The sequence below is a fragment of the Gavia stellata genome, chromosome 9 (genome assembly GCF_030936135.1).
Source record: "Gavia stellata isolate bGavSte3 chromosome 9, bGavSte3.hap2, whole genome shotgun sequence".
Taxonomy (NCBI): Eukaryota; Metazoa; Chordata; class Aves; order Gaviiformes; family Gaviidae; genus Gavia; species Gavia stellata.
In genome coordinates this window covers 38,589,193-38,601,648 of record NC_082602.1, presented here as the reverse complement: position 1 = coordinate 38,601,648, position 12,456 = coordinate 38,589,193, and the positions used below count along the sequence as shown (strand labels likewise).

The following is a 12,456-nucleotide window of genomic DNA, read 5'->3' as shown; positions in this document are numbered from 1 at the left end:
TATATAATTGACCATTTGAGCCACTTTTTATGAGAAGGGCAGTCTTTCTGCCTTTGTAAGAACATTATTGTTTTACTGCTGTGTAAGTCATGTTTCTGCCTGCTACTTGCATCCTGTAGCAGCTACTCGAGGCAGAAAATATTACCTAAAACTCATCTGTTTTCCGAAGTGTTCAGCAACAGGTAACTTTTAACTTAAAGATAAGTAAGCTATCATTACAAATATTGACTGCATAAAAAGATGGCCGTTTCTAGTGCTGATGTACGTTTTATCTCAGTGCTACATTCATGCAGGAACAAGCATACCATTGCGATGAAAGACTTCAGCTTTACCATGGGCTCCCTCCAAATTGTTCAGAAAGAAAGAAAGAACGTGTCTATGTAGCCCTCTATAGAGTGCAACAGTTCCTGAAATTCTACAATAAGGTTGAAAAAGACCAAGAAATGTATTAATTTTCTTAGACAAGTTTTTAAAATAGTATTTTATTTTTTGAGTCAGTGGTATATTTAAAAACAATCTACCGTAAGAGTAAAAAGATTGTAGATAGTAAAAAACAAAAGTGTGATGACAATAAAAAATGCTAGAGTATAAAGTTAGTTTCCTTCCTCCCTCCCAACACCCCACCCCATCATTGTCCAATATTTCTCAGAGCCTAATATCTGCCAAAAAATTGGGGTTTTTTTTTTTACACTTTCAGCAACGAGGAAATTAAAAATATGTAAGGCATTCTTTGCAGGTACATTAATTCATTATTACATGAAAAGCAGGCACCATAAAAATTAAAACATTCTAAAAACCATCATATATACAAACTCTGTACAGAATGATGGCACAAGGACAAAGTGATTCCATTCAGTTCATCCTAATCCACATGAAATATTACACATTAAAGAAGAAAAGAAAAAGCTCTTCCCATTCTTGTACTCAATCACTAGGTTCAGAATGACCAGGAGTCTCCTATCTGCCTACTCTGTTTCTTTTCCTATACACTCATGCCCGTCAGCAGCTGAAAGGCTTCCTTGCTTTACCCATTGATCAAATTGACCCAAAAGAACGGCCAACTGAATGAAAATGGAAATGACTGATCACCGACGACTAATTTTACAAAGCCCATTAGCAATCAGTTTATTTGTGACACAGAACAATTAAAGAGAAGGCACGTTTCACAAATAAGCTGTCTGATTTTTAGCCCTGGGCAGAACTGTTATTTGGGGAAATTCTATGGCAGCTTCTCCTTATTGTGAAGCCTACTCCAACATGCGCTGAATTCAATGTGAATATTGTCATCGATTCCTATATACACTGAGATTAGGTACAAAATACTCAGTTCATTTTAAACTCCATAGCTACCTAAATGCTTTAGGTACAAAATATTCAACTCTCATTTTAATCTCCACAGCTACCTATGTGCCTGAACTTATTCAGAAGAAGCAGGGAGGAGGTTTAGGAAGAGGGTACTGTCAGTTAATGAACGCCTCCCAGTCTCAAGTAGAAATCCAGATTTCTTTCAAGTTACAGGAGGCAACAAGCCCAGAAAGAGGGGCGATGTAGTGTTGTTTCCGACACACGGCTAGAGATGGATTTCTTACGGAGTTAGAGTCATTGCACTAAATGTTAGATACTGCACGCCTGAATGAGGTAAACATTATATACCATAAAATACTTAGGGAAATGAATTGTTACAGCTGTATCTTTGGAAAAAAACGCTTCCTTCTTCACTGGACAATCCCAGAGTCAACAGACGTTTGCTTCCGAGTTGTCTTTGGAGGTGGAGGCGGGGGAGTCTTGCTGGGGAGCGGAGGCGGCAGGTGCTGGAAGAAACCAATTTTGAAGAGACCGTGTTAGCAATGAATGGATTTTTGAAACGTTTACTGGTTCATATATAACTGCGAGAGACGGTGGGTAAGTCTGTAGCCATCTGACTCCTGAAAGCTTCTCTCCAGAACTTGCTACTATGCATACTGAATGTCATTAGCTTAAAAGATAACTTCTACTTTTGGCAATGAAAAAAAATTTCTCAAGGGTTCGTGATTAATTAGCTCAGTATTACAGGAAAAATCTTTTGAAAGCACTGGAGAAGTTTATAATTCCCCACTTTATATCATGATAGGATATTGATTTCTTGGTCTGTATTGATTGCCCTCAGCCCCTATGCACTACAGAGCTTAAAAGCCAGGTTGAAGCAACAGCTTCATTGCTTTTCCATTATTTTTGCATTTTGCACATTTAGAACACAAATAACTATGAAAAAAAAGGAAACCATTTAAACAGATAAGTAACTTGCAGTTTACTATTACACATTCAGTTGTAATTAAAATGTTCAAAACAGAAATCCAGACTGTTCAAATATACGTATTTCAAATCCCTTCATATATCATACAACAGAACAAGAGCACCCTCAGATTCACCAGCTAACTGGACAAATTAAAAAAGTCATTATGGAAATTAAGACTTTTTTCCATAATGTTCAATCATATATATGATAAAACCTGTTTCAGAAAGAGCTAGAGAAGACTGCCATTTGCTCATGCACTTTGTAGTCTGGTTTTCTACGGTGTTTTGGCTATGCAGCCATTACAGTTTTCCCATCACCGCACTGAGGCTGTACTGCAGTGTCACACCTCAGAAATGCTGCTGTGGTTTTGTTTCGTCCTAAGATTCTTCCCCCGCTCAGCCAGCCGCCACCTTTTTTTGTTTTCCTCCAAGCATAACGCTGCTTTTTCACTTCCACTCGTTTGTGTCTCCGCGCACCCGTCCTGCCGTACCCACCCCGTACTGCTGACTCCACGCGCTAACACTTAAAACCCTACGACGCACACCGACTCTGCCAAACTTCCTTAACCACGGCTACGAGAACAGTTCAAACATCTGAAACGCCTGAGTGTTACATTGCAGGTACTGCACTTGCAGCCTCGATAGTCGTATTCCAACTTTTTTTAGCGTCTTGGACAAAATAACCAATGGTTTCTCAATGGTGGTAAGAAACCGGTATACGGGCGGCTGATAAACCACGTGAAAGTGCCTAAGAAATGAGACTGCTCCTTTTAAAAGATATCCAAAGCTGCTATCCAAAAAGAAGAGTGTTTCAGGGTGATGCCAGGACATTCCAGTCTCTCCTCTGCCACGAGGCTGAAGAAGCCGGGAGAGGATCCTAACGCTCCCGCAACCTAGCGACTGGGAGCTTTCAGGGATGTGCAGGAGCAGAAGTACAGAAGTATCTTTAAGATAACTGAACGCCCTCTTCAAAGTCAGCTTTTAAGACAGCGTGAAGTTATAAATCCAGAGCTTTTACCAGATAGTTTTCCTAATCATAGACTAAACAGAAGGGTAAGACTGCATACTGGCAGAGCCAGGAAGGCTGCATTTTTGCTGGAATATTTTTCCTGTATCCTACTTGGAAAGAAATACTTTCTGAACTGTTTTACAACTGTCCTCATTCCTCCCGGCTCTCCCCCATGACAAACGAACAGGGATCACACACTATTGTCAGGAAAGCCGTGCCCTGAGCTTGTCTCTCCATTTTACCGCTCCCCCAAACAGCAGGCCCGGAGCACGGAGGGGCGAAGGCCGCCCGCCCTCCGCTTCCCCAGCCTCTCCACCAACGCAGCGATGGCTGTGCTCTCACCTTCCTCCTTGGCTACAGAACGCTTTGTTATCAACTCGGAAATCAATGGTTTTAATCTGCTACTGGATAAGAAACTCTGGACCAAGAGCAAGGTGCCGGAGCGCGGGGGTGCCCTGTCTGGAAGGCCGCATTCCCCCGTCTGCCAGGGGAAGCCTCCTGCTCACCGATGAGAACAGGCCTGAACATATTTCACAGAATCACAGAATCACTACGGTTGGAAAAGACCTGTAAGATCATCAAGTCCAACCACCAACCCAACCCCACCATGCCCACTAAACCATGTCCCGCAGTGCCACGTCCACACGTTCCTTGAACACCTCCAGTGATGGTGACTCCACCACCTCCCTGGGCAGCCTGTCCCAATGCTTCACCACTCTCTCAGCAAAGACATTTTTCCTAATATCCAGCCTGAACCTCCCCTGGCACAACTTGAGGCCACTTCCTCTTGTCCTGTCACTTGTCACTTGGGAGAAGAGACCAACACCCACCTCACCACAACCCCCTTTCAGGTATTGTAGAGAGCGATGAGGTCTCCCCTCAGCCTCCTCTTCTCCAGACTGAACACCCCCAGCTCCCTCAGCCGCTCCTCATCAGACTTGTGCTTGGCAATGAAGACTTTCATGTTCACAGCTTGGTTAAAATTTATACAGGCTCTTCTGAAGAAACAACCAGGTTATTAAAAGGTTTGAGGCTCGGAAGGGCACTGCTGCTTGAAACACACACGTCAGGAAGACCCTGCTGAGTCAGCAGCATTCGTTTTCCAGAGCAGGCTCAAAACCGTGCATTATTTATTCCTCACTTATCGTGGGACACAGTGAGCTCTGAGTCACAAAACCAACTCAACAGACTAATATGAAAAGCAGATAAAATAAGAATTTCATTTTACTAAATGCAAAACTGAAGTTTGGTTGTTTTTTTTTAAATGCAGCTCTGATCCGTCTCGAAGTATTCCAGTCAGAACCATTAAATTTTTCCTCTACCTGACCAAATACTTTTCTTAACCCAGTGTGTTAAGTTAGCTCCTGAATCCCTACTAAGGCACCTGAATAAGAGCTGGACTGTCAATGTTATTTAGCCTCACGCGTTCAACTGTGATCTGCAGCTCTCGAAATCTTTGAAAAACTGCTTAATTACAGCCATGGATCCCGGCAGGGGCTTCTGGGCAAACCTTGGGAAATGCTGGTGGTCTGCGGAACCCAAGAACTCCTCGGGGAGACGACAGTAATTTCATTCCTAAATAAACCAGGTGCCCCTCTAAAATGCATCACAAAACATAAAAATTGCCTCCGTGCTTTGCTCTGAGATGATATCTTTAACATCGTACTTATCACTAGAAAAAAACTAACTTTGCTGATAGCATCATTTGTGAAAATGCATTTTGAATTTAAATAACAGTATATTGGCAATAATTCTCAATTCTATTAGATCAAAGGCATTTCTCAAACAAATGAGCCGTTTATATCGATCAGAGAACAATCAAATTATCCCTGGAAACCTGCTTCTGAAGAACAGATACAATGCAAATACAATGAGAATAAGCTAAATATATATGCTATAAATAACAAGCACAAAACCTACCGGAGCTTAGATTCTGCAAGCAAATTAGGCAGAAAGAAATAACAGAGATAGGTAGATAATTATTATAATTGAATTTACAATTTCCATTAGAAAGTCGGATAAATTTAGTACATGTTCATTTATATAATAAGCTACCAATGAATATGTTAAGTAGGACATGTAATGCTCATCAGGGCAACACTACTGAGAAATCAGCACGACAAAACGTGCCAATATGGAACTGGTGCAACTCCAAACTAGCCATCACTCCCAGGGCCGATACGCACTCCCTTTTATTCCAGCACAGGAAGAAATTCAAGCACATTTTCTCTCTCCCTTTAATACCATGCTCAGAAAATCATTATTAGGCTTATGAAGTTCATTTTTGCTACGCTTCCCCTTAGAAACTCTGACATACGAAACAGAGTTCCCCTTGATTTTACATTTAATTAAGAACTGCCTTGCAGAGTTCATGTTTAGATTTCAGTGGTTAATTGTGAACCTGACGAATCTTGAACCATGCTTTTACTTTCTGACATAACGATAGAGACTGCTGGTTCGCATTCAGACCTATTTTGGGCAGAATCCTTGACTCACGGGTACCTCAGGGGAAGCAGAAACCTTATGTAAAAGGCACATCTGCAACACAGAAGCAATCTGTTCCTTCTGCTTCAAACACGAAATTGCTCCCATTTGTTTGTTTTTTCCTGATACAGAAAGGAATCAGGTTTAAAAACATTTGTCTCCATTCTCTTAGAGATATAAAATATACTGCACTATATATGTGAGGATGCAATAAAAATCAATTAAAGAAGATGAAAAAATACAGATTTTTTTTTTATACTCTGTGAAGAAGCAAAATAAGATACGAGATTTTTTTTTAATCAGAAAATACTATTAAAAAAAAAACCGTCAAAAAATCAAACAAAATTTTATTCCCAAAAATAGTCCTTGTGACACTGTAAGAGATTTCTTCCTGTGTTACTATTTTTCTTTGAAATTAAATGGTCATAAATATGACAAGCTATGGAGATCCAATCAAAACCACTTTCGTTTGAAGGATTAACGGATCTAATTAGGTCAGAAGCAGTAGAAACGAGATGTATATGGGCTATCAACTACACGGGACAGTGCAATGCTTCCAAACACTGAGCTCTGAATTGCCCCTTCTCACTTACACCGTTGTTTTTAGCATGGAGCCGAGTCGCCTGACAAGCAGCAACTCGCTTATTTAATACCTGCAATGAAAAATAACACATAATGTGAGATGTTGGAGGAGTAACATTCCCGTTCTGAGAGCGCGATAATGTGCCAGTGGAGAGAATCAACCCAACTCCACTAATTTGAACCAAATTATAGACAGTTTAAGCTAATTGGCTGTTTGACCCAGGGAGCAAAGTTATGTGGAAAATACCGGAGGTAACGGATGTAAAATGACTGTTTGAACTCTGTTGTCATACTTCATCTATTAGAGTTTCATTTGACTGTGTATCACAGCTATTAGCTGCCCTTGCCGGAGTGTCCTTTGATAAGAGAAAGTAATTTTAAGAGTCCTTCTGCAGAGGTGCCCTTCGTGTCCTCCCACCCGCCGCATGCTAAGCATCCCCTCCTTGGGCAACATGAAAGATCCTTCAAAATGGGCAACATCAAATTGCTTTGAATCACCAACTCAGATTTTCCCCATGGGGTTGTTCGGCAGGACCCCGACCGTGCTCTCCCAATGGGGGAACGTTCCCCGGAGGGATGCTTCCGTGGGGGCGACAGCAGCGGAGGCGGCGGAGAGCTGGACCTAGCAGAGGTCTCATGCAGGGAGGACTTCGCTCCTGGTGCGTGCCAGCTGTGTTAAGGCACGGCTAATGCGATTTTCCCTCTGTTGAACCACATTTCTGCATGTGGAGGCTATTAGTATTTCAGACCGTCCTGGCTAACTTGATTTTCAAAAGCACTGCTTTTCTGCTCTGGTCCGTACATAAACAGACCTCAAGAGTTATGAGCAATACCTCAGAATTAGGTTTAGACTCCAGACCGAAACTGTATTTCTCACTGAAGGCCCTGTGAGAGCGATAAACAAATGCATTACCAATTGGCCAGAGCAAACCCGCAGCTTGATCCCGCGCAGCGCTGAGGGCAGCGACACGGCCCCTTCCGAAACAAAATCAAGGGTGCTGCTCAGGGACACATCACGGGCTCCGTATCTCCAGGCAGACAGCAAAAGAACACATTTTTCACTCAAAATCCTCTAATAAGCAGTGGCAGTCCATTGATTTTGAGACTTATTAAAAAGTGACTGTGAGTGAGCTTTTTAGAAACTCTTTGCTTGGCAAGAACTTAACCCACCAAACGCCAGCCCAGCCGAGGTGGGAGGTGGCGGAGATTTTGCGCCAGAGGAAGGGCTTGCAATGCTCCCCATCTCCAGCAGGCAAAAATAATGATCAGATGGCAAGTAAAACCCATTTTTTTTTTCTTTTGGGCACATTATATACTTTTCTGCATCATGAAAAGCATTTGGTCAGAGAGCCTTTTGTTTAAAAATCTGGAGTATCAGACAGACGAGGAGACATTTCCTGCCATTTCTGAGCAAACGCAGCCCAGGAGGTCAACTTTCTAATTTAATATAACAGATTAATAATGCACTTTTTCCAAAGGCACTTTTTCCAGCATCTCCATGGAATAATGCTGCTAATGACTGTCCTCCTGCTGCTGCGGTAAGCAAGCCTGCGGCAAGCCTTGAGCCACCAAACCAGCGGCGATGGTCCTGGGGAGGTGGCACCACGATGCTCAGATGTTTCCCCATCAGCCCCAGCTCTGGGGAATGGAGCTGGGGGCTGCGCGAGGCACTTTGGGAAGGAAGGGGATTTCTCCTGAGAAATAGCATCAGAAAAGGAAAAATCGCGAACCCTGAAGTAGTGCTCCCTAATTACCTGCTGCCTCGGTAGTTTCAGCTGGGTTTCGAGCCTCAACTCTTTTTCTCTGCCCACATGAGTACAGTGCATTTGCTGAAACCTTTAAGGTCATTTTTTGCTCACTGCGGCTCACCTAAGAGCTCATGATCAGCACTGCAGTGTATGCATCGCAACACATGAAAAACCCCCTGATTTTTCCTTCCGTGTAGACACTTCCATTACACCCAAATAAGCAGTTTGAATGCTCCTCAAGCAACAGAATCCCAGAGAGTCAAAATAAGCGCTGTTGCTGTCAGCCACGCAAGACCGTTCCGGTCCTGGCATTACGCACCGCTTCAGCCTTTGCTATCCCTCCTTGCCAAGTTTTCCATCTATGCCGGATTGATCGAGATCTCATCCAAACCATTATCTGATGCTTAGTAAGTGTTATAGCCGATACTATAAATGTAAGTGCTCCTTTGTCTATTTTCTTTGAGTTTCCCTTCTCGCTGTGAATACTAAGCAGGCAGTTGATTTGTATGCAAGGGTATGGACGAACCCATAAAGAATGAGAAGTGCCTAAAGGAATCCCTTGATGTAATAATAATCCTTGCAGAAGTCGTAGACTTCTTTTTTTATGTTCCCATATATTATTAAGAACATTTTTAGCAGAACAAATCATACAGTGCAAGAAAATATATATAGGGGTCTCACAGTTAACAACAAATAAGAGGACAATCAGAAAATTGTGATTAGATGATCACTTGGATAAAAGACTTAAGGTAGACCATGTTAACAAATAATCTAAGATGACCGTCTCAGACACTAAATGACACTATTGCCTGCAGGTTGATTTGAAGTATTTGATGCATTTATCACTGCATGCTTCTCAGTTCACTGCAGCGCTTTTTTTGGTTTTCATAACTGACTGCAAGACAACCGGAGTGAACCATGTAATAATTTCTCATACAAGGGGATATTTCCAGTTTAAAAGCTACTAAGATAATCTTACCTATAATGCTTTTTTACTGATTTTTCTTCACTGATACCAAATCTGTGTAATTTAAAAGATGATCAGTTTACAAGACAGAGAATTACAAAGTTATGAAGTATGTAGCTGTTTGACCCATGAAACACAAGGCATTAAAGACTGTGGAGTGAGATTTAATCACAGCAGTAACAGAATTTACCCATCTGATCTTTCATGCCCAGCACTCCTCATTTTCTTTATGTTCTTTAACAGCTTCCTTCCTATAAGCCTGATGAAATAAATGCGCAGACTGATTGCTATAAGACTAGAAGCCTTTCCTAAAATTAATTCTAAGATTAATATGTGTGGCTTTGTGACAAATCTGCTTTAGATCCATTTTCCAGACTTTGAAACTACATTCCCTCACCTTGGAAAGTTTATAAAAACAGAGATGCTGAAGAAAATTTTTGACAGTTAGCTAAGGAGATATAGCCTGTATTTGGTTGCATATCTAAGATATGCTTAAATCCTGAGGCCCTTCAACACTGGATCTTAAACAATGGGGTCCATTTCTACAATTAAAAAATATATTTAAAAAAAAATTAGTCTGAGCAGTGAAGACTGTAAAGAGGAAAAATACTCAGACCTGAATAAAACTTCATAAAAAACCAAGAGAGCATATTGTTACTATTTTTATGAACCTCCATTTAATGATGCAGAAACCCTGCTCATGACAGGTAGAGAAGCTGTGCAAGGTCACATCTTCAACAGCAACGAGACTGAGGTTGGAACCTGAGTCATCTTCAGGTCTGGGCTCCAACCATGACAGCATGATGGCATTTGCAAGTAGTAGAGTAAATATCTAGCATTTGTCCACTGAGTGGAAACCCCTACAAACAGCCTCGCAAGGGAGGGAAAAGGAACCTGGCTATTGGGATTTTATTTCTCACCGTACGTTTTATCATCTCATTGTTTTGCACTTTTTAGCTAAAAATTGAACTCACATTAGCAATCCCGAGCTACTACCATGACCTAAAACTTACAGTATATCATACAAAATTAATTTACTAGTCTGGAGCTCATACAGAAAGCAGTTCAAGAAATTTGAAACGTAATTTGAATTTCTCAGGTTTCTTCATGGAGATGGATTCCTTAGACAAAACTCCTGGCAGCCCTCCTGTACATTCTCTAATTTTCCACTTAGAGGTCTGTATTCAGGTCAAGCGAGAGCTGGCCCCTGAGAGAGAAGCCAGGGAAATGGGTAAGAGCCTAGTATACTTTGATGGGAATTGGAGGAAAAGGGTTCACAAAAAAATTTAGTGAAAATATTTACTAAAACCATCCAGCCATGGGGAAGAACTATGGAAGAGCGGATGGGAATAGAGAATTTTTCAATATATGCATATAACATAATGAGTAAAGCATTGTGTTTTGAATAATACTACAAGAGGAAATGGCCACAAGTTGCGCCAGGGGAGGTTTAGACTGGATATTAGGAAAAATTCCTTCACCGAAAGGGTTGTCAGACTCTGGAACAGGCTGCCCAGGGAGGTGGTGGAGTCCCCATCCCTGGAGGGATTTAAAAGACGTGCGGATGAGGCGCTCAGGGACATGGGTTAGTGGTGGACTTGGCAGGGTTAGGTTTACGGTTGGACTTGAAGATCTTACAGGTCTTTTCCAACCTAAACGATTCTATGATTCTATGATCTGCTTTTTGTCCTTATTTAGCCTGAAAATACTAAATTCCTGCAACAACACAGTCACAATTTCAACCATGGAAAAGGCCAGACTTGTGTACTGTTGTGCACTGTGACAGTCTGCGTTAAACAAAACTATTCCCAGCGTTAAAACTAAATTCCTGCCTGACTCTTTCCCTGCTGAGATTAGAAACGCTTTCTCTAACCATGAAATTTACTGAAAAGCACATTACTCAACAGCATTTCATTTGAATGATGAACTTCAGAGAAATCCTGGAAGATACCTCTGCAGCAAACAAAAAAGAATCATTACTGCTGAGAATTTTTGCACAAAATAACAGCTTGTCCAAAGTTATACATTTCAAAGTCAGAGAAAAGAAAACCTCTTTAAACATATTCTTTTTCTTCAAAAAGAAAAGAAATGGCCCTTCTCAGAAGTACTGCTTTAAAGAAAAGGACCAAATTATTTTTAAAAGCTTCCAGGATACAGGAAACAAAGTTGAGAAAGTGTTATTTTCTTCAGAAAGCTGAAAACCCCGTTGATGATGAAGAGTGTTTCTGAGCGCCTGCCCTCAAAGGGGACACGCGTGTTTGCCTCTAGGAAACAAGCAGTGATGGAATGCTGACGGAACGGCACTCCAGAAAGGAAAGATGTCAGGAACATGTTTTATCTCCCTTCCTGAGACAGGATTGAAAGGCTATTAAATATAATTTGCTGCTGAGACTATACCCTGACAGTTTAAGCTCCCTTCCCAACACAGCTAACAATATTTTGCTTAGTCTTCTCCACCAGAATGAATCCAACCTCCCTTCAGGTCAGTCCCCGTGAGCGATGCCATTCCCTCATACTCCAGATGCTTGTTTGCAACTGCAGAAATCTCTGGATTACATCTCGCTGTGGATCGTGCGAAGTAGAAAAGCAAAGAAAACTGCAGAAAATGATCATCCTCCCTGGGACTCACCCTTTGATGGGCAGGGGGGGAGGTCGCCGGGCTGATCAAGTCTTGACTTTCCATGAGGTTCCCATAGTCGGCCATGCTTCCTTTGAGAGGCAGAGGAGGAGGAACATCAGGGATGTCGGAGCCGGACATACCGTTCAGCTCCAGATCTGTAAAAATCAACACTGAGTTAACTCTTTCAATAACTGAATCGAATCCAAAGATCCAGACTGCGCCAATTCTTCCGGCATTGATACTGCGATAACGCTGCACAGGCGGTATCTTTGTCTGCCCTTCCTTCACTGCCTCTGTAATTATCTGCAGCTCATCTAATGAGCGATTTTAAAGGAAATTAGAACAAATGAATCCACCCCCACATCGACGGGAAGTATGTACTGTGAAGTCGCATTGGGCTAATTTTTAGGATACACTCAAAATACTTGAACCATCCCCTCTTTTTAATAGAAAATACTTTTTCTTTCAGATTTCATGCCAAAATTTTCAATAGCTTAGCAAATATAATTTTCTCAGCTGTAAGCTCTGCATTTTTGACCTTGTACATTAATACACAATAGAAGTTTTGGTAAGTGCACTAAGAAAATATAATCGCGCTAAGCTTTATTTACTTTCCCCCAGTAAAATAAAAGCTTCTTGTTAATAAAATGCACAAATGAAAGCCTGTAATTAACTACATCTTTCTCAAAAACTTTCAAACTCCAGGTAACTATAATAAATGAGCAGTCATTAGTTGTTGAGTAAATAAAATCACGCAAGAGAAAGTACGAAA

At 41.4% G+C, this 12,456-nt stretch overlaps 1 protein-coding gene across 1 annotated transcript in view; it reads right to left on the bottom strand.

The window, feature by feature from the left end:
• Positions 1 to 629: 629 nt before the first annotated feature.
• Positions 630 to 12,456, bottom strand: part of DOCK1 (dedicator of cytokinesis 1) — a 329,394-nt gene continuing 317,567 nt past the window's right edge. Inside the window, exons 51-52 of the mRNA XM_059821380.1 lie at positions 11,694 to 11,839; positions 630 to 1,811 (exon numbers count right to left, since the gene is read on the bottom strand). Coding sequence (XP_059677363.1) covers positions 1,716 to 1,811; positions 11,694 to 11,839 — 242 coding nt within the window. The 3' untranslated portion in view covers positions 630 to 1,715. The remainder of the gene's footprint in view (positions 1,812 to 11,693; positions 11,840 to 12,456) is intronic.